Here is a 27,392-nt window from a genome sequence, read left to right as displayed (position 1 = left end):
TAATTTATAATCAATTTAAAATTTCAAAATGGTTTGAGATCCTTCAGAATGAATATAGCTGTGGTCTCAGTGGGTTGTAGCTCATTCGCTACAATATTCCAGAGGGGGTGTGTTTCTCATGATGCTATTTGTAAACACTTTAGTGCATCATCATGTTGTGTCAACACATCAGTTTTTGTACTGTGATACTATTTACCACTATTACAACTATTAACTAACCTCGAAACCCCCTTGGATTACCCCTGTCTTACAGATAGGGAACCTGAAGCATAAAGCGACTTGCCACAGGTACCCATCTTGCAACCCTTACTTAGGTGAAGTCTAGGGTTACCATTCGTCCGGATTCTCCCGGACATGTCTGGCTTTTCTGAGTTAAAAATTACGTCTGGGGGGAATTTGTAAATGTCCGGATTTCCCCCCCATTAGGGCCGGCTCCAGGCACCAGCTTCTCAAGCAGGTGCTTGGGGCGGCCGCTCCGGAGAGGGGTGGCACGTCCAGGTATTCGGCGGCAATTCGGCGGACGGTCCCTCACTCCGCCTGGGAGTGAAAGACCTCCCTCCAAATTGCCGCCGCAGATTGCGATCGCGGCTTTTTGTTTGTTTGTTTGTTTTGGCTGCTTGGGGTGGCCAAAACCCTGGAGCCAGCCCTGCCCACCATGCAGAGCGCGTGCGGCTGACAGGGCAGCCGGCCGGATCGTGCCACTCGCACGGGGCTCCGTCAGCCAGGGCCCCTCCTCCACTTCCCCCTCCTCTCCCCTGCAACTTGAGATCACTCCCCTCCTCTTGCTCTCTCCCTCCCCCTCCCTGCCTTCGCAGATCACCAGACGTTCGCATTGGGCCTCCGGCAGTCTGGAGCTCCTCCCCCGCTGCCCAGCGCGCCGCTCAGCAGCACTCTGCGAGGGTGGGAACCGGGCTATGCACTCCGCTGGGGAGTGTGGCAGCATGTCGGGCTCTGCGTGGAGCCCGACACACTGTTCTGAGAGGCACGGTAAGGGGGCCAGGGGGTCGGAGAAGGGGCAAGGAGGTTCTGGAGGGGGCAGTCAAGAGACAGGGAGCAGGGTTGGATGGGTCGGGAGTTCTGGGGGGGGGGTCTGTCTGGGGGTGGGGGTGTGGATAAGGTTTTGGGCAGTCAGGGTACAGGTAGGGGGTAGGGTCCCAGGAGGAGGCAGTCAGGGGACAAGGAGCGGGGGGGGGTTAGGGATTCTGAGGGGGGCTGTCAGGGGGCAGGGGTGGGGAGAGGGATCTGAGCAGTCAGGTGACATGGAGCAGAGGGGTTTAGATGGGTTGGGTGTTCTGGGGGGGCTGTCACGGGATGGGGAGTGGTTGGATGGGGCATGGGAGTCCCAAGGGTCTGTCTGGGGTTGGGGGTGTGGATAAGGGTTGGGGCAGTCAGGGGACAGGTAGGGAGTAGAGTCCTAGGGGGCCAGTTAGGATGGGGGGAGGGTCTCAGGAGGGAGCAGTTAGGGGACAAGGAGCAGGGAGGCTTAGTTAGGGGGTGGAGTCCTGGGGGGCAGTTAGGAGCAGGGGTCCCAGGAGGGGGCAGTCAGGGGACAAGGAGCGGGGGGAGGGTTGCAGGTTCTGAGGGGGGTGGGAAGTGGGAGGGTGTGGAAGGGGCAGGGGCGGGGCTAGGGCAGGACAGGGGCGGGGCTGGGCTCCTCCCATCCTCTTTTTTGATTGTTGAAATATGGTAACCCTAGTGAAGTCCCACTGAAATAAGTCTCCCACTAATGGTTGTGTGCCCCAGCTCACATTCATAGGATGATGCCAAGAACAGAAGCTGGTGTGCTGCCTCTTCGGCCTGAGCACACCAACTTGCATGGGACAAGGGTGTGATGCAGAGGGAAGGGACAGGAATATCATTATTTCCTGGCTCCAGTCACCTGATCTGCATCAGAGTTAGTCAGGGGCCAGGGTTGCCAACCTTCGCAAGTTTATCCCGGGCCTGCGTCTCACGCTATGTAATATTTCTCTTTAAGCCCCGGCGGCTGGCATCAGACAAGTGCATGGGAATCTCACGCTTTTTTAAAAGGCAGCTCCTAGCCCTCGTGCATGCCGAGCAGCGCTGGAGCCCATGGCGGGGATTTCTCCTAAGGCCCGGCCGGGGAACCAGAGGGCAAAGAAACAACAACAGCCGCTGTTACCGGGCCGCTTGCATCAGCAGAGCTCAAAGCGCCTCCCAGCCTGTCGGGGGAGCGGCTCAGAAGGGGCCTGAGGCGCCGCTCACACCCTGGCAGGGCCCGGGCTCTCCCAAGGCCCGGCCGGCGTAGGGGGGGCGGGGACCGTCCCGGCGCTGGGGCGTTCGCTGCCGCGCTCCCCACGCAGGCCCAGCACCAGGGCAGGAACCCAGTGTCCTGCCCCTCCCCCCGCGCAGCGCGAGGCCAGGCGTCACTTAGTAACCATAGCAACAAGCCGTGCCGCGCGCCCCTCCCCCCTGCGCAGCCAGGACTTCCGGGGGACAGGTCGCTTCCGCTCTTAGGCGGTGCAGGCGGCTCTCCGAAAAAAAATGGCGGAGCCCTCTTCCCGCTCGACCTTCAGCTACCGGCCGGCCCCCCTGGCCTCGCTGCCCCGGGAGCTTGACCCGAACGAGTACAATGAGCCCCCGGAGAAGCGCCAGGCCCAGGCGGAGCGTCTGGCGCTCCGCGCCCGCCTCAAGCGCCAGTACCAGACGCAGCTCAACGACCCGCACCATACGCAGCTGATCGTGAGTCCGGCCCGGCCGCGCCGCGCCCCGCCCCGGGGAAGGGTCCCAGCGGGGGGAGGTTCCGGCTGCCCTGAGCCCCGGGGGTCGGCGGGGGCTCGTTGCTGCCCGCCCCGGGGGTGCGCTGGGACGGGACCCGCCGTGAGGCTGCAGCCCGGCCTCTGCCCGCGACCGCCCTGCAGCATTAACCCGCCTACCTCGGCGGCAGGACGGCCTCAGCCTCCCCGCAAAGCTGCTCCAGCTTGATCTGTCAGAGTCCGTGGGAGAGCAAGCCCCACATCCTGGGGCCCAGGCCCAGAGCGCCCCGCGGCGCCCACCTGCCCTGCGTGTGTGTAACGTGGGGCGGGGGGAGCTTCCTTCCGAAACAGTGTCCTGAAGTGGGGCCGTGGTTCCCGCCGCTCTCACTGGTACCTTGTGCCCTGATCTGTGTGGCATGTCCATGCTCTGAGGGCACTCTGCCTTTGCGCCTTTGGTGGCTGCCAGCAGGGCTGCCGTGTGCTGACTAGCAAGACATACCACAGTCCTCACCCGAATAGATTGAAGAGATGGTCTAAGCACAGACGAGGCATCACTGTTACTAAAGGTGTGAGATTGCACCAGTTTAGCAAAAGAACTGCTAGACTGATGTAAAACTTCACACTCACTTAGCTAAATCAGCTCAACACTACAACTTTAGTTGAACTGGAGCAAATCTGTGTGGAGAGCAAGCCCCAGGCTCTGTCAGCTGTGCTATTAAAAGCAGCCTAGGTGCAACCATGTCAGGCCCATTGTAGCTTTCATCAGTTCCTATTTTAGACTTTGACAGTCTCCTGAACTGTCAATCCACTATGTCCAACAAAGCCATCAACCCATTCCTGCAGTGTTCTATCCTGGAGGAGCTATGGCCCCTTCTTTAGATGAGATTACTAAGGCCATTGAGCAGCTGTCCACAGGCAAGTCTCCAGGCCCTGACAGCATTCCACTGGAAGTACACATGTAGAGGTGCCCACCTGATCAGGAAACTCACTAGCCTTTTCAAGACTATATGGGAACAGGGTACCTTGCCTAAGGAATATAAGGATGCTTTTATAGTCCATCCATACAAAAGGAAGGGACAATCTTTGTGGAATTTCACTGCTGTTTATAGCATGGAAGATCCTTGCACAGATTGTCCTCAACAGGCTCATCTCTCACCTAGTGCACTTGGTGAATCCAGAGTCAGTGTGGCTTTCATGCTGGCCATGGCAGCATGGACATGATTTTTGCAGCCTGACAAATGTGGGAGATGGCTCAGGAACAGACCTATGACCTTTGGCGTGGTGAATCACGAGAGCATATGGAAACTCCTTCATAAATTTGGTTGCCCAGAGAAGACTGTTGCTGTCATCCATTCATTTCATGATGACCGGGTGATGGCATGTTGGAATTCATCAGAAGCCTTCCATGTCACCTATGGCACCAAACAGTGGCCCAAGTCCTCTTTGCTATTGTCTTTTCAGCCACGCTTGTGTTCGCATTCCAGGACCTTGACCGAAGTGTACATATCTGGTTCAGATTGGATGGGGGTCTAGCCAATCTACAGTGACTCAGGGCCCGCACCAAGGTCATCAAACAGCTCCTGTTTGTTGATGACTGTGCCCTCATTGCAGACATGCTGATGGACGTTCAACTTATCGTGGACCACTTTATCTATGTCTCAGAATGCTTCAGTTTCACCCTCAGCCTGAAAAAGATGGAGATTATGTACCAGCCAGCATCACAAGTGCCATGATCCCCTCATCACAACTGACAACACACCCCTCAGCTAACTCAGGAAATTCTGATGCCTGGGTAGCACACTTTCCAGCAACACCATGTTGGACAATGAGATCACTCAGCATCTGGCAAAGGTCAGCCTGGCATTTTGCAGGCTCTGGAGCGAGCATGGAGTCTGCCTCAGAACCAAGATCAAAATCTACCCCACTGTTGTACTCACCTAACTCCTTTATGGCTGCAAGACGTGGATGCTCTACAGGCACCACATCAAACAGCTGGAAAGCTTCCACCTTGATCACCTGAGATCCACCTGTAACATCAAGTGGCAAGACAGAATCCCCAATACTGAAGTCCTGGAGAGGTGCCAAATCCCTGGCATCAAGATCATGCTCATCGGGGCTCAACTTCACTGAGTCAGACACGTGGTCTGCATGGAGGTTTCCCATATACCAAAAGCAATGCTGTACAGCCAACTGAGCATAGGAGCCCACTCTGAGGGTCAGCCCATCCTCAGATATAAAGACACCTTGAAGGCCAACCTCAAAGCATGCAAGATAGACATTAAAACCTGGAAACTTGTTGAGCTGGACAGACCCAGATGGAGAGGTCTGTGCCATGAGCCTATGTTCCATTCTGAGGAATGGTGTGTGAAGTGTCTGCAGGAGAAAAGAACACGTCATGAGGACACGCCTCTAACTCTTCCCCCTGACAATAATTACACTTGTAAGACCTGCAACTGCATTTGCAAATTCAGGATTAGACTTGCTTCCTATTGAAGAGCCATAAAAATAAATAAAGCCAGAACTCAAGTCAGCAGTAGCTGAACACTTATCCGTCAAAGCAATGGGAGAATCCATCCCTTTTAGGCAGAGCCTAAATCTGTCCTGGCACAGGAAAGGGCTGTCTCAAGTTCACTCATTACCTCATCTCTCGTGAACTCAAGGAGACGTGGAGACTGCCTCTTAAGCCTCATTCATGTTTTTATTTTTAGAGGCAGAATAGTCAAGAAGCTAAGGTGTAGGACAGGGAATAATCAGACCTGTGTTCTCTTCCTAGCAAAGCCTATTGATCCTTTGTGTGACCTTGGCCATGTCAGTGCACCACTTTGTTGTAGTTTAAGTGGACAAAACAAATGTAGAGGGAATGAATGACTAGTCCAGTGCTATAGAGCTGGTGTTTGAGCAGAGGCTAGAACACTAGTTATTGACTTCCAGTGGACTGTTCTATCCTCTAGGTGATTTGTCTCCTTCAATAATATCCTTTGCAATAAGAGTGAGGGTTAAAATGATAAACTGTTTTTCATTGGCTATATATCATAAACCACATAAATACACAGCTTTTACTTAGCTGTATAAATGTGAACTAATGAATCCTCAGAGCCCCTTTGTGGAGTAAGCTGCCTCTTTATGAATGAGCTTTAACAAAAAATCAATTTTAAAATAGTTCTCTGGTTTATATATAAATCACGCCTGCAATGTTGGGAATTGAAACCCCAAAGGGGAACTAACACATTTAGCTTCATCCTCTGATGCTGAGAGAAGTGAAATAAGGTAAATGCATTTATAGTGAAAAGTCAGTTGGACTTTAATTTTTTCTTAGTTTTAAGTAGAATTCTCATTTCCCAGGTAAGGCTGACTTAGGGTTGGCAAGCCAGTCAGTTGATTGCCTATTATTTGATTACTGTCAAATATTGTCAGATATCCCAACAAGAATGACCTGATGTAAGTGGTGGTCTACCTTTTTGGTTGCATCATGGTGCTATTTGTTAGCAAGCCTACTTAAATGTCATCTTCAGTCTCTTTACTACATACTAATGACACCTGTTGTGGGGGCAGGGGGGGAAGGTAAACTGAAAGTTGAGCCTCTTGAATTGCTATAATCTTCTAGAACAAACACGCATACAGTGTGTATCTTTGTGTATATCAGGCCACCACTGTACATGGCGGTTTACAAAGCACATTGAACAAGTTAAGCAGTGTCCCTGCCCCAAAGAGCCAGCACTCTAAAGTGATTAGACAAACATACAGAAATTAAATCAAGACGGGAATGGGGGAAGGAAAGGAGGGCTCACAGTCATTAAAACTTCTCCTGCACCAGATGCACAGCCAGTAAGTCTCTCCCTTAATAAACAAAAGTATCACTGCTATTAAACCCCCCACGCACCTCCCTCATCCTGAGCAAAGCAAACAATCCACAATAAACGCCCACATAAATAAATCCCTCCTCCTCCCCTTTCAACAAATACAGCATTCCCTTTATAACGCCATGTATCCCCAGCCAAACCTTGCTGATGTGAAAAATTCTATGCTAATGAGGGGTGTGAGACATCACATGGCTGTAGAGGCCCCTCTTTTCCTGTTCTGATTCTCCTCCTGCTATTGCTTATGAGTCCGCTGTGTTTGCTGCAGGGAGGGGCTGTGTGCTCCTTCCCCCTCAATGTAATCTTGGAGTCTGTAAGACTTGAGGGGAGGGGACAGCATACCTGGAAACATTTTGATTAGCTGCAGTCTTCTGTAACTGCAGCAATTAGAAACCAATTTGAATGGCTACTGCTTGACGGAAATACAAGATGCTTCAGAATTTAGAGAGCATTCCATAAGGACACCTCTACCCTGATATAACACAAATTCAGATATAATGTAGTAAAGCAGTGCTCCGGGGGGAGCGGGACTGCGCACTCCGGCAGATCAAAGCAAGTTCAATCTAACGCGGTTTCACCTATAATGCAGTAAGATTTTTTGGGCTCCCGAGGACTGCGTTCTATCGGGGTAGAGGTGTAGTAAGATATTAGTAACAGTGACATCATTTATTATTCAGAGGTGGGGAAAGCCAAAACCATTTGTATGGAAATTTTTCACTAGACGTGAACATGGGAAAACTGTTAAAGCTAAGAGCAAGTTCTTTTCTTCTGAGTATGACACACAGAATGGAGAAACATTGGTTGAATTATTGTGATGTTTGTCCAGCTGCTGTTGAAGATAAACTGTTAGACTAACAGCAAGAAAGGGAAAACTGGTGTACATCAAAATTTGTTTCCTTTTATGTATTCTGCTTCATCTTCAGTAGCAGCAGCATGATGCATGGAGTCTGTAGATGATGATAGTGAAGTTAATTCCATTAATTCATCTTCTAATAAACAAAAATTGTTGTTCAGTCTGCTTCATCATTGAAAATTCCTACTCCTAGAAAGTCTTCAGATGTTCGTCAAATTGGTATTGAGGTTTTTTAATAGAAAATATATACCCAATGTATTGCTGACCAGTTAAAAAATATACTTAATGAATTGGGTCAATAAATAATGCACCTAATATAAAAACTGCTTGGGCTTTGTTGATAAATATGTATCCACACCTTCTGTGTTATGGATGTGCTGCCTGTACAATGTAGCTTTTCATTGGTGATACTGAAGATCTGAAATTTTCATCCGCACAGACATGCGTCTGATGAAGTGGGTGTTCACCCACGAAAGTTCATGCTCCAATACATCTGTTCATCTATAAGGTGCCACAGGACTCTTTTTGTTGCTTTTTACAGATCCAGACTAAAATGGCTACTCCTCTGATATCTGCACATAGTAAGCCTTGTCATACTCTACTTCTATTAAAAGTCTCAAAGATCTTCATGTAAGCAAGAGGGCTCTTCAATCAGCTGCTGTTGAAGAAGGAGTAATTGGGTTTCAACCCCAAGTAATCCGTACTGAGTTTCTTGATGACTGTCTTTTGGATGCCAAACTCAAAACTATTTGAACTGTAGCTCAGTCTCTGCAGAATACAGAAAATGATACACTGCTAAACTGTGTGATGCCAAGAACAGTTTCAGAATGTTAAGGAACTTATTTGTAAGTGGACTGTGTTCAGTTGTGTGACAGCTGAAAAGAAGAAAATAGACAAAAGAAATATCACAGAAAAAACAAGTGATCACTCACATACATAATGCTGCTTACCTTCTTGATCTGCGCTTCCAGGGCCAAGAGCTTTCTGATGATCAATTTGATTCAGCTTGTGACGTAGTGATTGTGCAAATTTTAAAGGCTATATAAATGGACAAACAGTTCTAATGGAGGTAGCAAATTATAAAGCAAGAATCAGCCTGTTCAGTTATAAAACAATGTCGAGTGCAATCCCAGAAGTTGAATCAAAACAGCTGCTCCTTCATCATGGTGGAGAGGGTTGTCCTCCTTGAACTCTAAGTACAGTGGCAGAAATGCTGAACACTTCTGTGTACGACTGCATGTGAGGAATGAAATTGGTCGGTTTGAAAATCATCCATTCAACAACCAGAAATAGACTGAAAACCTTCACTGCTGGGAAGCTGGTGACCATGTATCACAATTTAATATTAGAAGAGAAAAGAGCAGATGAAGAGGAAGAAGAAGCAGTTGAGGCTGACAAAGGAAAAAGATAACAAAGAGCAAGATGCTTGAAGAGTTGGCCTGCTGCCTGCCTTGCATAAGTGCAGTTAAGTGACTCTCTTATAGGTGCTGTTTGTTTTATTTCTGTTTTAACTTAATTTCTTCTGTAACTGTTCATAATGTTCACATTTAAATGCTAATTTACCATTGCTAAAAAGGTAATTATTTTTACATGGTTTTTAGAAATTAATTTCATTTTGGCATTTTTCTGAGTTAAAATAACTGTTTAACTTATATGTTGTAATTAGGCATAAGTATCTAACTAATGGTAATCCTATTGGAGACTATGAAGTCTGACTCCTTTTTGTTACTGTTCTAATAAACTAGTGCAGGGGTCAGCAACCTTTCAGAAGTGGTGTGCCGAGTCTTCATTTATTCATTCTAATTAAAGGTTTCGCGTGCCGGTAATACATTTTAACGTTTTTAGAAGGTCTCTTTCTATAAGTCTATTATATAACTAAACTATTGTATGTAAAGTAAACAAGGTTTTCAAAATGTTTAAGTGTCATTTAAAAATAAATTAAAATGCTGATCTTATGCCACCAGCCTGCTCAGCTCGCTGCCAGCCTTGGGTTCTGTTCACTTAGGCCGGCAGTGGGCTGAGCAGGGCCTGCAGCCGGGACCCCAGACCTGGGGGGGTGTTGGTGTTTCAGGGATCAGGGCAGAGGGCTGGGGGTGTGGGGGGGTGCAGGGCAGAAGGCTGGGTGTGTGTTGGGGTGGGGGGGTTCAGGGCAGAGGGCTGGGAGGTGTGGAGGGTGCAGGGCAGAAGGCTGGGGTGCTCGGCTCATGGGGGTGCTCCCAGCCCCCTGCCCTGAGCGGCTCATGGCAGGGGGCTGGAAGGGATATGCCCTGTTCCACCCCCTTCCCCCAGGCTCCATCCCTACCTCTCTTTGCATCCTCTACGGAGCTGTCTGCACGCTGCCGCTCTTCCCCCTCCCCCTCGCTAGGGCCATCAGCTGATTGGCGCAGGGAAGGAGAGGAGGAGGGGCAGGAAAGCACCACGCTGGGGGAAGAAGCGGGGGACGGGGGAAGCTTGGCTGCCACAGAACCAAGCTTCTGCCTCCTTCCCCCTCAGGGGAGAGCGGTGGACGGGGGGGCTGAGTGGGGCTGGGGGCCAGGACCGCGGCAGGGAGCTGCGTGCCACTCAAAATCGGCTCGCGTGCTGTAGGTTGCCAACCCCTGAACTAGTGCGTTAAAATATTTTACCATTTTTGACATTGACTGACCAACTGACTAATTGGTTTTGGATCAGTCAAATGTCCAACCTTAAGCTTGCTAATGTTCATAGTTCTGCAACTTAACATTGTTCACTGTGCATTGCCTTCAATTTAGGAGGACCCTGCCATGAACCGTTGGACCTATGCTAGAACGTACAACATTTACCCCAATTTCCGGCCCACTCCCAAGACTTCCCTGTTGGGTGCGTTGTCTGGGTTAGTACCCTTTTTCTTCTGGTGGTATGTCCTCAAAGCTGACAGGGTAAGTTTGTTGACTAGGCATGTACAACTTTAATAAAAACAAAGCTATAATATATGTGCCTACATGCAGGAGTAGCTGAGTAGAACACCTGTTCCTGAGGGTGGAAAACTAGTGCGGGAGGAGTACCCCAAAGCAGTAGGGACTGATTGCAAAGCCACCTTCTAAGAGTGCTGTCTTATGCCGCAGATGTGGGTGATTTTTGTTTGGCCACAGAAGCTAGTTTTTCTTCTGTTGTAAGAGGGCTCTTAATATCATTTATGTAAGCAAACTGCAAGAGAGACTTGAGAATAATTAGCAGCTAATTGAGTTTTTAGAAAATCTATTGTTATCTGTCAATTCATAGATGACCGAGCTGGCAAGGACCTTCTGGACCACTCATTCATAAGTTTCCTCTCTCTCATGAAATAATTTAGGAATGGACTCTCTGTTAGTCTGATTTTTTTGAGATGCTACCTTAATCCCTCTCTTGTAGAGTGACCAGATAGCAAGTGTGAAAAATCAGGACAGGGGTGGGGGGTAATAGGTGCCTGTATAAGAAAAAGCCCCAAAAATCAGGACTGTCCCTATAAAATCGGGACATCTGGTCACTCTGCTTCTCTTGCCTCCTAAAATTTGGCATTATAAAATTCTGACCAGTGTTAGAACACTTCCAATATGTTCAGTTTTTTGAGAAAGTGATATCTAATGTTTAATCAAAGCTGCCACTGATATGAAAAGCTGTTGCGTATCTTAAAAAAGGAAATAAAACCCTGATTGACCTGTCGAATCACTGATTGGGAAGAAGTGCCAATTTAAATTACTCATAATTTTTTTTTAAAGGGACAGTATCTTGTAGATGGAGTCCAAAATACGGAATTTAAGTTTTTACAACGAGGAATCTGGTGGCACCTTCAAGACTAACAGATTTATTTGGGCATCTGAAGAAGTGGGTTTTTTTACCCACGAAAGCTTATGTTCAAATAAATCTGTTAGTCTTGAAGGTGCTACCGGACTCCTCATTGTTTTTGTGGATACAGACTAACATGGCTACCCCTCTGATACTAAGTTTTTCCAGAACCTGTTGGTGGATTGTTGTGTAACTTCAAACACTTTTTGGTTGAATGTGAACATCCCCTGCAGTGTCTTGCAATCCAAATGCTTCAGCATTGGCCAGGCACAAGAAAACTGGAATATGAAATTGGCTGAATATAATTGAAGTCTGCATATGCTAACGGGATATTTAGAACTTTCAACTTAACCCACAGAACTATTGTGTGATAATCTCACCAGTTCCTTTATGGAGGGAGGGAGCAAATTACCCCCTTTTTCCAAAGTACTAAGGGTGTAAACACCAAGATTGGAGGTGATTGGTTCTGGTTACTTAGATTGTCCCTACCCCAAAAAATTGACAGTCTCTGTGTTCCTTGTTTGTACTGCACATAGCACAATGGGGTCCTGGTCCATGACTGGGACTCCTGGTTGCTAACACAATATAAATAATAAGGTGGTGCAAGGTAACATAATGAGGGTGAAAAGTGGACAAAGAAAAATGTAGGTAGAACATAGTGATTTTTTTTTTTTTTTTCCTGACAGTGAAATATATTAAACTGTGGGTTATTCACCCAAGTGAAGGGGTGGAAGCCCCATCAAGTTAAGATGTTTTAAATTAGTCAAGACAAAGCCCTGGCGACAATACATTATAGGGAACAGTCCTCACTGGCTAATGGAAGTGGGATGGATGTGCCTTAATAGAGGTTTATTCCATCTCTGCCCATCACTTTATTTGAGGGGATGAGCTACACAGCTGCTTCTGCCATTGGATGTTTTGCATTTCTGGCTGATGTGCACAGGTGAAGGACAGGATATTTTTGTCCTCACAGCTGTTTCTAGAGCGCTGTTTAATTGGTGCTGTCTCTAGCTTCTGTGCTTAAGAACTTGTGAGCTCTTTCTCCTTGAAGATCAGTCTGTGTCATGGAGCAAATCTTTTTTCTTTTCACGGGATAGTGATTTTTGTTTGTTTTTCCTCCTCAATACAGGATCGTAAAGAGAAACTTATTCAGGAAGGCAAGGACAAGCGACCATTCGCTCTTATTTTCTAAGTTCCTGGGAATTGGATGTTGCAGTGCTGCTGTTGGGCTATTCATAGAAAGTGCTGTGTATTGTACATTGATGAAAAGACTAATCCTCTATCAAAATAAACTTTATATTATTACAGTCATAGGATCATGACTTACTGTAGAATCTTCTTGTCTAACACTGAAACCAATCAGATTACAGACAGAATGTGTACAGGAATTTTAAAAAGACATTAATTTGTGCCCTTGGATGCATGTTCAGAGTTTCCGTTTAATCCATGAGAGCCACATGCCTGTATCTAAGAGTAGCCTCAGGATGAATTTTAAAATTCATAGCAGGCTAAAGCATCAAGTAGGTCCAAGAAATGATCTGAGTGGCTGTCTTGTTGTGTTTTCAGAATTTGTCTTGGACTCAGTTTAGTTATGTAGCTGTATTCACTCTAATCGAATATTGGGCAACTTCTAATTTCATATTTTGAATAATTCATTAAATGGGCTGAGAAGGTTAGAAAGCTGCCTGGCTTCTTTCTCTCAGAGCAGCCAGCCTCACATTAAACCAACTCAGATTAATTTTCCATTTTTTTTTCCCAGTAAAACAGAAACCTGTACTCTGGTAAACTCAATGATTTCATGGGATCTCTTCCAACCTAAGGATTGCTGGATCCAACTCAGTATGAACTCAGAGCTTTCACATTTTGGCCAACCACACTTTCTCATTCACGGGAACCCCTGAATTAGTGAGACAGGAAATAAGATGTGGGTTCTAGTCCCATTTGCCATTGACTCACTGTATGATCTTGGGCAAGTCATTTCACCTCTGCTCATTTTTATGGAAGGTTAAAGAGGACACATCATGAGGGTTTTGCGAACAAATATGTGCAAAGTCTTTTTAAAATCTGTGGCTAAAGGTGCTGTTTCAAAAGCAAAGAGCTTAGTTACAGGGCATGCTGAGAAAAATAAGTGGGCTTTTGTGGCCTTTTGCTTCCCTACGTTGTGGACGTAAAAGGCCTGAAAATGGTGTCTTTTCTGCTTATTCTTTACATTAGAAATACAGGTCTAGTTGGCCCTGGATGACTTGAAAACTAATAAGACTATGAAATCACAAATACTGAGTGAGTGAAAATTGAGAGGAATTGACTTTTTATAACTTAGTTTTTTTGTTTGGCCTCTAAATGCTATCACCAGTCTAAACAACAGAAAACACCTATTTGATTTAAACACCTGAGAGAAGTCTCCTTTCATATAAAGGGTGAAAATTCTCCCAGTCCACTTGAGACCTCCAAGAGGCCCTACAGCGATGTTCTTGATATTACTAAGGTAAAACACAAGCAAGAACACACTTGTGCTGCTGCTTCCAGCAACATAAGGAAGAAAGAGAGCAAGTCCCTCGCAGTCTCCTTTGCCAGAAGTGGCTGAACATGCTGACTTCTCTCCCTTTCCTGCTCCTGTTACATAGCATTCATGCGTCAAAATCCTGCTCTTCTGAGATTTGTATTATTTCCCATTTTGACATAGGTGAAATCTGTGCTCTTCCTCACTAATTAGCAGGCACTGGAGCTGTTCAGCAGCTATGCAGAGCTGTAGCCTGTCTTTGATCTGCTCCTTAGTTTATTCTCTCTCACCCAGCTCCCTCCTATGTTCCCCAGGTACGTTAAATCAAGCAAATGCAGATCATTCTCTTTCCACAACAGATTCACCCTCTCAAATGACATCACAAAATACAACTGTGGGTCAGTGAAAGGAAGGGCATGAATGCATGAAGAAAGTGGTATTTAGGGAAAGAAATAATTGCCCACAATGCTTGTTTGAGCATGCTAAATGAACCACCACCTGCTGCCACAAACTGATATGATCTCTCAGGACCAGTTTCCTCAGCTAATGGGGCCTTGGGTTACCACACATGTAAATTCTCCCTTGAAGCTGTATTTGTTTTGTACAAATTGTTCAGTAGGGGTTGCAGAAGAATAGGGAGCATTTCCAATTGGTTTGCGAATACATATGCCTTAGCCTCTCTGCGTAGCTCAGAGGGAATGAGGTTACTCCCCATTAACTGGAGTTTGGTGCTTGGAGCTAGTCTGGCCTGTTTCTTCTTTCTCATTATTTTCAGAGTTTTCCAGGCTGCCTTTTCTGTTGCTTGTGAGGAGCACACTGTGCTGCCAGAGCTGAGTTGTTGCTTGGCTGCGGTTCAGGTGGAGATATTTCTTAGAAAAGATAATATTTCCAATCAGAAATTTGGGGAGGAGAGTGAGCAAGTGTAAAAACCCTTGTTGCATGCATAATTTGCACATAACTCCCAGTGTCAGCTATAGAGATGTGCTTATAGCAGGAGAGTTTCAAGCAGGCAAATAGTCTATGGCTCTCATGGGTTATCCCCCCAATGAGAAAACAAAAACTTGCCCTTCAGTCCCTAGGGCATTTTGGTTTAGGGTGTATCTATGCTTGAAAGTTAATGTTGATTAAGGGAGGGTGTGAATTTAAAGTACAATAGCAATTCCTGAACAATGCCATATGTGGACACTTATTTGAGAACAAAAGTGCCTTGTTCCTGGCTTAATTCACTTTCAAAATTAATTTGGAACAGATCCATCTGTAGACAAGCCCTTAGCTTCACCCTGGGCCAGTTCAATTAATTGAATCCCTCTGGCAGATTGATTGTTGGTAAACAGCCTCTTCTGAGTTTTCTATTTTAGCACAAGTGCTGCATGGTGGATATTACATAATACTCTGCATGTACAAAACATATTCTAGCCAAACATCTTGTACAGGGTCAAGCCCATTGTTGGCAGTGACTAAACACAAAAAACCCTAGGTGTCCTGATGTCAAATCCTGTGCTCTATGCACTAAACTATTTACATTTCTCTTTCCCTCTTCTGGCAAATAAGTTGTGATATGCTTCTGCCCCTTTTCTCAAAGTAAGGTGTGTAAATTATTGCTGACAAGGGGGCTTGTGCAACTGCTTCAATCCCAGATATGTGCCCTGGACTCTCCTCGTGCTCTAGTGGACTCAACAAATAAGGCCTTGTCTACATAGTTAAATCAGTACAGTTTTCCTAAATTGGTTTAGAAATGGATTTAAATGGGTACAGCCTCTTGTGGGGGCACTCATTTGGTCTGAATGTGCTATAGTAATTGGTAAAGAATCAAGCTAAGCTGATATAAGGTCCTCCTCACAAAGCAATGGGGAGTCAAAGTTGTAACAACCATATTAAAAACCTTATCCAATAAAGGGGTGGGGCTTGAATCTGGGGTGTTCCACGTTCTGGGTGAGTTCCCTAGTCACTAGGCTAAGGGAACTCTTCTTTTTTTCCTCCCCCCACCACCTGTTTTGTGTGGAGTTAGCCTCTGAGCATGCCTACCTGATCACACCCTGCATGCAGTTTAGGTGGCCGAACACTTATCCCTCCTCCAATTCATGAATTGCTCTGAGGCTTGGGCAAGAGAGACACCTGGATGCCTAGAGAGAGGCAGCAGTGCATGGGCCCAGTGGCAGAAACTTATGTGCTTATGGAACTTTGCCTGCAAAAATTCAGGCATTGAGTGAGTTTGGCTGCTGCTGAACCCTATAGATGCCTAAAGAGTTTTGTGCAGCACAGTGGGGCCTAGAACTGAGATTTACGTGCCTAGGTTGCTTTATGGATCCCATTCTTAGTGTTGACAAACCCAGACAGTAGTTGCAGGGAAATGATAATGTATTAGTAAGTGCTGAAGATTGGGCTGTGTGTCATTGGAAGGGTAACCTTCCCTTGATTGACAGTAGGTCTGCTGGATTTAAGACCGGACCTGGCTAGCTCCTCTAACTCCTATTTATTCTTACCCTCTCGCTGAAAGATCATTTCTGGAGTATTGTTTAATAAATCGTTGCTCCTGAGCATCCCCGTGTGAAAGATGTGTCATATTTTCATGAGTGTCCTGAGAGGAAGTCTACCACTATCTCACTTCAGTAGAAGGCACCGATTTCACACCACACCACCTGCTGGGGGAGCCCCATGGCATGGGCACTGCAGCTCTTACACTTTAATTGGATACTTGAAAGCTCAGAACTGTGGTGCGATTCAAGGCTAGATACGCAAGTTTGCAAGAGTAATTCATTTAATCAGTCGCTGTTGAAATGGCTGCAGAGCAATGGCACTCGCTGTACTGAGGAACGTTTGTTCCTTTACCAGCCCTTGCCCCTGTAGGTATCACTGATTGTTTCCCATCAGTGTGACTGGCCTGAGAGCGCACAAGCAGCTCACTTCTGTTTACTTGCAGCTGGGATTAAAATGGCTTTTCAGCTGTTCCCAGCACTTGTAGTAGGTCCTATCTAGACAGTTGGAGGTCTTGAGGCCCCACGTGGTAACAGCCATGCTGAAGGAGGACTCGAACATGAAGGCCTGTTGGGAACAACAGCAAGTACATTAGGGCAGGAAGGAGAGGAGGGAATACACGCATAGTGATCATGCTTTATTAGGTATATACAGAAAATACACCAAAGGTCCAGTGTTGGCCAGACTCTAGCTCCTAGCTTCTCAGTTTGGGGAGGTTCCCAGCTGAGGCCAGCCTAGCATAACTCCTACCTGCTCAGTCAAGGGGAAAAAGCTTCCAGCTAAGACCCCTAAAATTGTACATAATACCCATTGAGATGTACCATTGCAATGCTGGTGTTTGGCAGGTCCCAAAAGGGATTTTGGAACCTGGGAACATCCTGGAAAATCCAGACCATCCAAGAAATCCTGGGACAGGGCCTGCTGGGGTACCATTTTCTAGAGCCAGTCATTGGTTGGTCTGAGGAACTGGGGGTGGAGGGGAGTGTGGTTTTGTCCCCAGAAGATGAGGCCAGAATTTCCAAAAAAGCTCAGCTCCCCCTTTAAGTGGCCAGATTATCAAAAGAGCTGAGCATGTTGTGTCACAATGGGGGAGCTGAGCACCTACAATCAAGCTCCCATTTTGGGTGTTCAGCACTTCAAATCTTTCCCTAGACACACTTCCAACCGGGAGAGCAAGGGTCTGAGCTGCATTTCTGAGACCCATGTTGGTAGCACGTGCTGCTGCTGCTAGAGCTTTTACCTGGCTAGGCAGTCATTTTACTTGCTCTGTAGGGCTCTTACCATGGTCCCTTCTGCAACTCTCTCGGGCTCTAGCCTGGCTTTGCTTGCCTTCTCAAAACACTCAGCATCTGGCCCATGGGGTGTCATCATGCTGTGCAGGCTGCCCCCTCCTGGCTGGAACCCTTCTTCCTTCGCTTCATAGCGCCCTTTGATCAGCCCCATGAACTCGCTCATACAGTTCCCTATAGAAGTGGGGAGACAATCGATGTTACAACTCAATACCATTTGCAGTCATTGTGGCGTGGCGGTCATCCCCTTGAAGATCACAAACTAAGTAGGGCTGGACCAGCTCAGTATTTGAATCAGTGACCTCCAAACAACTGCAGGGGTGATGCAAGATGTAGTGTTGGTGATCCAGTATGTGGTGCTCTTTGGGCTGCTCTACATGCAGGTTTTATACCATTACATTTATATGGATTCAGAAACCGATATAGTCAAAGCAGTACAACCTGCTCAGCTGGATGCAGGTATGCCAGTATGTAAGGAGTTCATACTGTATACCAATATAAGCACCTTTAAACCAGTATTACTGCGTCCACACTAGGGGGTTGCACTGCTTTAATTATATTGGTACTAAAACTGTATGTAGAGAAACCTATACTACTACTTTGTGTTCATAGGCACTGTTTATAGGTCATAAAGCACTTTATAAAAGAGGGTCAATATTAGTATCACGCTTTTGGAGATGGGGAAACTGAGACAAAGAGATCTGAAGTAACTTGCCTGAGGCCACACAGTAGGCCAGTGACAGAACCAGGAACAAAACACAGGCCTGCTGATGCCTACTCCAGTGCCTTATGCACTAGGTGATATTGCTACACATTTTTGTAGAAGCTCTGAGCCACCTGTGTACACTAACATCTTGTTTCATTCTTTTATACTCACTCTATCTTCTTGGTCATAAAAGTGCAATATCTAATGGTTATGGGCCAAATTTTGCCACTGGTACTCATGATGAGCACTCGTCCCACTAAAAGCAATGCAGTACGCTCTTATGGAATAAGATCCCACTCGTGTAAAGGTTGCTGAATTTGGCTTTTGATTTCTCATTAAGGTATGTTCTTGTCTCTCTAAAGTAGGTATTTTAGTCCCAGTTCTGCAAACAGCTACCACTTGTAGTACCCACTCACCTCAGTAGATTTGACTCTAATGGGTCTACTCAGTGTAGTTAGTATTATGCTTGGCTACACATTTTTGTAAGATCAAGCCATATGGCGGTAGCTGTGTTTACATTTCCATTTGAATCAGCAGCGCACCCTTTCGTCAGTGCAATTCAGGGGATGAAGCATTTAACTACAAAACTACTTTAGCAAAAATATAGGTAGCCTATATCTGCAAGCAAATGTTCACTACTACTCATTCTTAATCTGCAGTATCGTGTGTATGAATGGTTTACTGAGAATTTTTCATATAAATGGCTCATGGACTGCATTTAGGAGGCACAGAAGGGTAAGATGTTACATAGATGTAGCTAAGGTTGTAAAATATATCATAGGAAGGCTAGCCTAGCAGTTAGGACACTGGTTTGGAACTTGAAATGACCCAGGTTCAATTCTTGGCTCATCCACAGATTTCCTGTGTGACCATAGGCAAATCACTTACTCCACTCTGTACCTCAGTTCCCTATCTGTAAAATGGGAAAAACAGCACTTCCCTCCCTGAGTAGGGTTCTGGGAAGACAAATACATTCATGATTCTCAGACATTTGGATACTACAGGGATGAGGGTCATATAAATACCTTCAAAGACAGAGAAATAGCGTATGCCCATGTAATAAAAGCCTATATATGCATTCATACAAAGGGGAAAGTTAAGATGGTATGGGAAATCATAACTGCCACTTCATGTTCTGAGTACCTAACTGTGCAGCCTTCATGTTCTCTGAATGCAGGTTTTTGACAGCAATAGTTCTGCAGGTAAAAGGCTAGATCCCATGTAAAATCTTTGAGAGAGAACTGCTTAAACCCATTATCCCTCCACAGTGGTGATGAGCACCACAGATTTCAACGGAATTTGAAGATGTTCAGCATTTTGCAAGACTGGGTCCTTCCTAAGCCAATGTAATGTGTTCAGAGAGCCAGGTCAGACCCCATCGTTCCACAGGTGAAAAACAATCCTATAAATATGAATTTAGTGTTTCACAAACACACTCGCAGTGACCTGGTGTAACTGGTGTCTAGCTGTTTTCCCTTTCTTTCATTATTTAAAACGAGAGCAGGAGAATAAGCCAAGGACTTGCCTCTGGGATTTATTCAGATGGACGCACAACTGCCCCTTGTGCTGTCAGGGGGCTGGGTTTTTATCAGAAAAGACCCCCCGGCTGTCCTTCAGAACTAAGTCCAAGTAACGGCGGGAGTGGGAGGGTGGAGAAATTATTATTACACAAATGTTTTAAGATGAACACAATAAATGTTTGATTCTTTTTAAAGTGACTTTAGTGCTATCATAGGTGTGGCAGTGACATCCCTGGAAACCAAGGCTTCTTATTTATAGGCACTGCATGGACTGCAAAGCCAGGCTTTCCCAGCAAGGTGTTTCCCCCATGTCCACAAGGGAGAACTGCTTAGGGTTGGGGGTAAATGAATCTCTATGGTGCATTCAGTCCTTGGCCCCTGTCCAGGGCCAGCCAACAAGGAGCCAACAGTGATGGTGGCAGAGGATTATATTTCTTCCATGATGTAGTCACCTGTCACTAGGAACAGGACTGAGGAAGACACTGGATCCAAATCTCTACCTGTAAGCGCCCCAGATATTCCTGGGGTAACAACAGCACCACTTTCCAACTAGATACACATGAAGTGGTGAAGAAGGATGGCCTTGTGGTTATGGCACTGGAGAGGAGCTCAGAAGATCTAGGGTCCAGTGCCAGTTCTGACACAGACTTCCCGTGTGATCTTGAGCAAGTCACTTAACCACTCAATGCCTCAATTCCCCATCTATAAAATGGGGATAATACTTGCTTTCTCCCACCCTTTGTCTCTCTTCTCCGGTGTGATGGTAAGCATTAGCGGGCAGGGACTATTTATAGGGTATGTCTACACTGCAAATTAACATGCAATTATAGCTTGGGTAGGTACACCCATGCTTGCTTTAATTTAGATAGCATAGCTAAAAATAGCTGGGAAGATATGGAGCACAGATTCCGGTGTAGGCCGACAACCTGAATACATATCCATGGTCCCCCATTGGGCTGTACTAAGGCAGCTAGCTTGCACTGAAGTTCGAGCCACTGTGTCTTCACTACTAACTACTACTGTTACCTGCTCTACCTAGATTAAAGCTGGTGTGGGTCTTCCTTCCCATGCTACACTCACACCTTCGCTTGTAATGCAGACATACCCTTATTAGGCGTTTGCACAGTGCCAGTACAATGGGGACCCAACCTTGGTGGGGCCACTAGGTGCTTCTCTAATACGAATAAATGTACGTGTGTAACCACAAGCCACGTCACCTCCTGTACAGTTGTTCTCGGCTGCTGTAAATGGGGACAGCTTTCCATTGGTTCCTGCCCCAAGAAAGCCTGGCTGGCTGCAAGTGGCCCCCGTTAGCTGAGTGAGAGGATGCAGGCAAAGCCATCTTTCTCCTTGTGGCTCCTATGGAGAACAGGAAGCATGGCTTGTTTGACCCCCTCCCCCGACCTGCTTCTCAAGTGTAACTGAGTAAAAGGCAGACATACTGTGGTAATAAGGTGGCCGGAAGGTGTTGTTTGCCACCCCCCATCGGGGCGGGAAGATGACAAAGTCAGCAAGTGCCACTCCAGGTCGGGTTGACTTGGCTGTCAAGACAGTGAAAATAGATGGGTCCTACAGAAAAAAACAAACAAACAGGATGGCCAATCAGAAAACATGGCTAAGTTCAGCCCTGTCAGTTCAGCTGCATCCCGTGAGCCACACCTGCCAATTCAGCCTCTCACCCTCTGAAACACTTTCATCACCTGCATTTTAGAAATGGTTTGGAGGGCGAGTGGGATTTCTTGGCTGGCGTGAGGCCACCCATTCTGGGCATAGGAGGAAGGAGACGGGATAGGCTGCTTCCTTATTTGGCTGGCCTAGAAGAGCTCCAATTCTTGTCTCTTCCATGACAAGCACTCTGCCATCCCTGACCTTCCACCATCTTGTCTGGGTCCTACTGAGTCCCTCACATGGCTGCAGCACTGACTGCAGAGAGGAAGAGGGGCTGTCCTGAGCCCAGAATGCTGCAGCACTTCCTCATCCCAAAGGGGATGCCGGCTTCAGGGGAGACCATACAGCTCTGCTCCTCTCGAGTGACCCTAATATGGCAAAACACAACATTTCCAATAAGTTCCCAGAATGTATGGGGGACAACTTTTTGTTTCAGAAGGTGGCGGAAGTAACCAGGGGAACAGCCATTTTAGACTTGATTCTGACCAACAGGGAGACGTTGGTTGTGAATCTGAAGGTGGAAGGCAATTTGGGTGAAAGCGTTCATGAAATGATAGATTAGAAATGATAAGGAAAGGAAGGAGTGACCGCAGCAGAATAAGGAAAATGGACTTTAAAAAACCAGACTTTAACAGACTCAGAGAACTGGCAAGTAAGGTCCCATAACTGGCTGGATAACCGTACTCAGAGAGTTGTTATTAATGGTTCCCAATCCTGCTGGAAAGGCGTAACGAGTGGGGTACCGCAGGGGTCTGTTTTGGGACCGGCTCTGTTCAATATTTTCATCAACGACTTAGATATTGGCATAGAAAGTACGCTTATTAAGTTTGCGGATGATACCAAACTGGGAGGGATTGCAACTACTTTGGAGGACAGGGTCATAATTCAAAATGATCTGGACAAATTGGAGAAATGGTCTGAGTTAAAAAGGATGAAGTTTAACAAAGACAAATGCAAAGTGCTCCACTTAGGAAGGAAAAATCAATTTCACACATACAGAATGGGAAAAGACTGTCTAGGAAGGAGTACGGCAGAAAGGGATCTAGGGGTTATAGTGGACCACAAGCTAAATATGAGTCAACAGTGTGATGCTGTTGCAAAAAAAGCAAACATGATTCTGGGATGTATTAACAGGTGTGTTGTGAGCAAGACACGAGAAGTCATTCTTCCGCTCTACTCTGCTCTGGTTAGGCCTCAGCTGGAGTATTGTGTCCAGTTCTGGGCGCCGCATTTTAAAAAAGATGTGGAGAAATTGGAAAGGGTCCAAAGAAGAGCAACAAGAATGATTAAAGGTCTTGAGAACATGACCTATGAAGGAAGGCTGAAAGAATTGGGTTTGTTTAGTTTGGAAAAGAGAAGACAGAGGGGACATGATAGCAGTTTTCAGGTATCTAAAAGGGTGTCATAAGGAGGAGGGAGAGAACTTGTTCACCTTAGCCTCTAAGGATAGAACCAGAAACAATGGGTTTAAACTGCAGCAAGGGAGGTCTAGGTTGGACATTAGGAAAAAGTTCCTAACTGTCAGGGTGGTTAAACACTGGAACAAATTGCCTAGGGACGTTGTGGAATCTCTGGAGATATTTAAGAGTAGGTTAGATAAATGTCTATCAGGGATGGTCTAGACAGTATTTGGTCCTGCCATGCGGGCAGGGGACTGGACTCGATGACCTCTCGAGGTCCCTTCCAGTCCTATAATCTATGAATCTATGGGAAGAAAATCTCAGGAAAAGAGGAATTAGTAAGTTTCTCAATGAGACAATATTAAAGACACAACTGCAAACTATCCTGATGTAAAGAAAAGATAGGAAGAATAATAAAGAGGCCAATATGGCTCCATCAGGAACTCTTTAATGATCTGAAAATCAAAAAGAAATCCTACAAAAAGTGGGAACATGGATGAATTGCTAAGGATGAAAACAAAAGAATAGCACAAACATGTTAGGGACAACATCAGAAAGGCTAAGGGCCAAAATGAGTTACATTTAGCAGGGGTCATAAAAGGCAATAAGAGGAGGTTCTTTGAGTACATTAGGAGCAAGAGAAAGATGAAGGAAAGTGTAGGTCCTCAACTTAGAGGGAAAGAGAGCTAATAACTGATGACATCAAGAAGCTTGAAGAGTTTAATGCCTGTTTTGCTTCAGTCTTCACTAAAAAGGTTAATAGTGATCAGATACTCAATACAATAATAACCAGAAGGAAGAAATGTACGCCAAAACAGGGAAAGGACAAGTTAAAAAATATTTAGATACATTAGATGTATTCAAGTTGGCAAGATCTGATTAAATTCATCCGAGGGTTACTTAATGAATTGGCTGAAGCAATCCTGGCACCGTTAGCAATTATCTTTGAGAATTCCTTGAGGATGATTGAGGTCCCAGAGGACTGGAGAAGGACAAACATAGTAACTATCTTTAAAAAGGGGAACAAAGATGACCTGGGAAATTATAGACTAGTCAGCTTAATTTCAATGCCTGGAAAGATACCTGAACAAATTATTAAACAATTTGTAAGCACTTCTAGGATAATAGAGTTTAAGGAATAGGCACCATGGATTTTTCAAGAACAAATCATGCTAAACCATCTTAATTTCCTTCTTTGTCAGGGTTAATGGCCTAGTGGATAGGGGAAGCTGTAGATGTGATATATCTTGATTTTAGTAAGGCTTTTGATACAGTGTCTCATGACATTCTCATTAGCAAACTAATGATGTGGTCTAGATGAAATTACTATAAATTGAATGTGACACTGGCAGGCCAGGTGCCAGCTCATGACAGGGTCCCCATGTCTCAATTGAACATTGACCAATACATAGCTGGAATCAGTCTGACTCACCTGTGTGTTAGTATTGTTAAAATAGGTATTAGAACTATAAGAATGTGTTTAGTGTTTATACTTTATTGAATGCTTGTGAATTGCCATATGCATTGATCTCACTTACAACATCTGTATTCCATATTGTAAGGTAGTATTTGAACAACTGTATTGTGAGTCTCTGTGCCTGTCTAAATCACCAGATAGGAGAGAGACATTAACTAGTATTAAGAGTTGATCTTCAACAGAAGGTGTTATGGCCTTCCCAACAGGAAAGGTCTATTGATACCAGATGGACTATTGTGCAGTGTTGCAAGTGGAATTTCCCTATATACTGTCAACAAAAGCCTTTTGTTGTTCTGCCCTCCTGCCCATGCAGATGAATCATGCAAGTGGATTCCTCCCATCTGCTGAGTTGGTAGCTCACAGCACGTTACAGGAGAGGGATAAAACCTCTAACAAGAAGGAACTGATTATGCTGATTGGACTCTGGGGGGCAAGGTTTCTAGGCATAAGCATGAGATCCCCAGCTGCTTAGCCTGGGTTAGCCCTACAGGACATACAGAGTTTGCCGAATATAGAAGCTTCTATCATCTTTTAAAACTTAAGATTGGAACTCATCTGGGTATCTATGTTTACTTGCTTTAACCTTGTAAATAACTCTCTGGTTTTCTTTTCCTAGTTCATAAATGTTTAAATAGTTTATTATAGGATTGGCTACAAGTGTTATCATTAGTGTGAGATCTATGGGGCAATTAATCTAGAGTAAGTGACTGGTCCTTGGGGACTGGGAGTAACCTAAATATTGCTGTGATTCTTTGTGTAAGGGACCATCTGAGTGGTGAGATAGATTGGAGTAGCCCAGGGGACAGTCTGTGACTCCGTGTTAAGGCTGTTATAGTGACTGAGCAGTTTACACTTGATAACTAGTTTGGAAATCTATGTATAGAACTCACAACCAATTTGAGGTTTGTGCCTAGTTCCTAACTGTCTGCTCTGATGTTGATACTCATGCTTCTGAGCCACTGCAGGCCGCGTTACAGTGGTTGCACAGCTGGTTGGAAGACTACATTCAGAGTAGTTATCAACGGTTCGCTGTCAAATTGGAAGGGCATATCTAGTGGGCCCCTGCAGAGGTCAGTTCTGGGTCCTGTACTATTCAATATTTTCATTAACAATTTGGATAATAGAAAGGAAAGTATGCTTATAAAATTTGCAGATAACACCAAGTTGAGGGGAAGGGACTTGTAAGCACTTTGGAGGACAGGATTGGAATTCAAAACGATCCTGACAAATTAAGAGAATTGGTCTGAAATCAACAAGATGAACATGAAGAAAGACAAGTGCAAAGTACTGCACTCTAGGAAGGAAAAATAAAATGCACAACTACAAAATGGGGAAAAGCTGGATAGGTGGTCGTACTGCTGAAAAGGATCTGGGGTTTATAGTGGAGCACAAATTGAATATGAACCAACAACGTAATGCAGTTGCAAAAAAAAGGCTAATATCATTCTGGGGTGTATTACCCATAGTGTTGTATGTAAGACACGGAAGGTAACTGTCCTCTCTACTAAACACTGGTGAGGCCTCAACTGAAGTACTGTGTCCAATTCTGGGCGCTGCACTTTAGGAAAGATGTGCACAAATTGGAGAGAGGCCAGAGAACAATAAAAATGATCAAAAGTTTAGAAAACCTGACCTGTGAGGAAAGGTTAAAAAAACTGGGCATGTTTAGTCTTGAGAGAAGAAGACTGAGAGGGACCCGATAACAGTCTTCAAATATGTTCAAGGCTGTTATAAAGAAGATGGTGATCAGTTGTTCTCCATGTCTTAATGGACCTAATGTCTCCATGGGCTTAATCTGCAGCAAGGCAGATTTAGGTTAGATATTAGGAAAACCTTCTAACTGTAAGGATAGTCAAGCTCTAGAACAGGCTTCCAAGGGAGGCTGTGGAATCCCTGTCATTGGAGGTTTTTAAGAACAGGTTGGACAAACACGTCAGGGATGGTCTAGGTTTAATTAGTCCCACCTCAGTGAAAGGGGCTGGACTTAATGACTTCTCAAGGTCCCTTCCAGCCCTCCATTTCTATGATTCCTCTCACTACAGAGACCAGCTGAAAAAAAAAAGAGAGTGAAACTGAATGAGGAGGAAGCAGAAATGGAGAGAACACACCAACCCCAGATCTGATAGAATTATACACAGTGCCCAGCGCGGCATTTGCCAGGAATGTGCGTGCAGGGAAGATCTATGGGCTGACGAGAGCTTAGTTGGGACATCAATCTAGAGACTTGTGAGTGTGGCCTGCAGGTGAGCATGGCTGCTGGTTGGTGGGGCCTGGATGAAGATTGTGCTGAAAGGGCAGCGGCGAGGTGGGGGGGGAGGGGCTCAGTATATTGAGAAGTATATTTGTCTGTGGTAATAAAACAGCACTTTGTCCTTACCTAGTTTTAGTCTGAAGAACATTTTACAGACACAAATCAAGAAAATCCTGGTGGGTCAGCACTATCATCCCCCTTAACAGATGGGGAAGAGGAGTGATTTGTTCAAGAGTGCACAGTAAGGCAATGACAGAGCCCAGAAGTCTTGACTCCACAACTCCTCCTCAACCCTTTCTGTGAAGTTTACCAAAGACAAGACCATCCAATGGACTAGGAACTTAGCCTCCCAGCCCCTCATGAGGTGGGAAATGATTACGTTCCTCCTTTTTACAAGTGAGGAAATAGAGGCACAGAGAGATTGTGACTTGCCTCAGGCCACATAGTGGTTTAGTAGCCTAGCTGGGACTGGACTCCAGTCAGAGTCCCTGGGCTTTCATCACAAGATCATCCTTTCCCTTGGCATGTTTAACTAGAGTCTGAGCAATGCTTTCTGTTGGCTGCCTAACTAGAAATTCTCCATTCTCACATGCAGAAGCAATGCCAAGAGATAGCCTAATGAAAACAAATATTTCACTGGGCTGGTTCTTTATAAGAGAAACCGCTTGCATTGATTTTGGCTTTTGTTAGTTTATAATGCTTATGAAAAGTATTACAATGAAAGCTGCCAATTCTTCAAATACAGTTACAGCCCTGGGCTTAGGGGACCTAAAGGAAACACTCCACAGAGTCATTTTCTAACTGAGAGGTGAATCAGAATGAGAATTTGAGGCAGAATTCTCTTCTCTGACTTGCACAGTGGACATCAACTCCAATTGTCAGCTCTCCTTGTAGGTGCA

At 45.5% G+C, this 27,392-nt stretch overlaps 2 protein-coding genes and 1 long non-coding RNA gene across 6 annotated transcripts in view; 1 reads left to right on the top strand and 2 right to left on the bottom strand.

Annotated features, from left to right (window-relative positions):
• The window catches only part of LOC117886581, a 76,973-nt gene extending 73,595 nt beyond the window's left edge, over positions 1–3,378 (bottom strand). Inside the window, exon 1 of the long non-coding RNA XR_004647999.1 lies at positions 2,895–3,378. This is a non-coding gene — a long non-coding RNA (uncharacterized LOC117886581). The remainder of the gene's footprint in view (positions 1–2,894) is intronic.
• Positions 2,445–16,260, top strand: NDUFB4 (NADH:ubiquinone oxidoreductase subunit B4). 2 transcript variants are annotated; one of them, XM_034788517.1, is made up of 3 exons: positions 2,445–2,700; positions 10,175–10,275; positions 12,337–16,260. In XM_034788517.1, exons 1-3 carry the CDS (start codon positions 2,503–2,505, stop codon positions 12,527–12,529), a joined length of 492 nt encoding a protein of 163 aa, XP_034644408.1. In that variant the 5' UTR covers positions 2,445–2,502; the 3' UTR covers positions 12,530–16,260. The 2 variants fall into 2 exon arrangements, with proteins under 2 accessions (XP_034644408.1, XP_034644419.1); XM_034788528.1 differs by having other exon boundaries at positions 2,451–2,700; positions 10,175–10,321; positions 12,337–12,523.
• Positions 16,261–16,447: 187 nt separating this feature from the next.
• HGD (homogentisate 1,2-dioxygenase) overlaps positions 16,448–27,392 on the bottom strand; it is a 41,016-nt gene continuing 30,071 nt past the window's right edge. For all 3 annotated transcript variants that reach the window (XM_034788488.1, XM_034788505.1, XM_034788497.1), the window contains 3 exons: positions 21,140–21,266; positions 17,464–17,645; positions 16,448–16,749 (listed from right to left, as the gene is read on the bottom strand). In XM_034788488.1, coding sequence (XP_034644379.1) covers positions 16,618–16,749; positions 17,464–17,645; positions 21,140–21,266 — 441 coding nt within the window. In that variant the 3' untranslated portion in view covers positions 16,448–16,617. The remainder of the gene's footprint in view (positions 16,750–17,463; positions 17,646–21,139; positions 21,267–27,392) is intronic.

Source organism: Trachemys scripta, chromosome 1 (assembly GCF_013100865.1).
Source record: "Trachemys scripta elegans isolate TJP31775 chromosome 1, CAS_Tse_1.0, whole genome shotgun sequence".
Taxonomy (NCBI): Eukaryota; Metazoa; Chordata; order Testudines; family Emydidae; genus Trachemys; species Trachemys scripta.
This window is presented reverse-complemented; position numbering and strand designations above follow the sequence as displayed.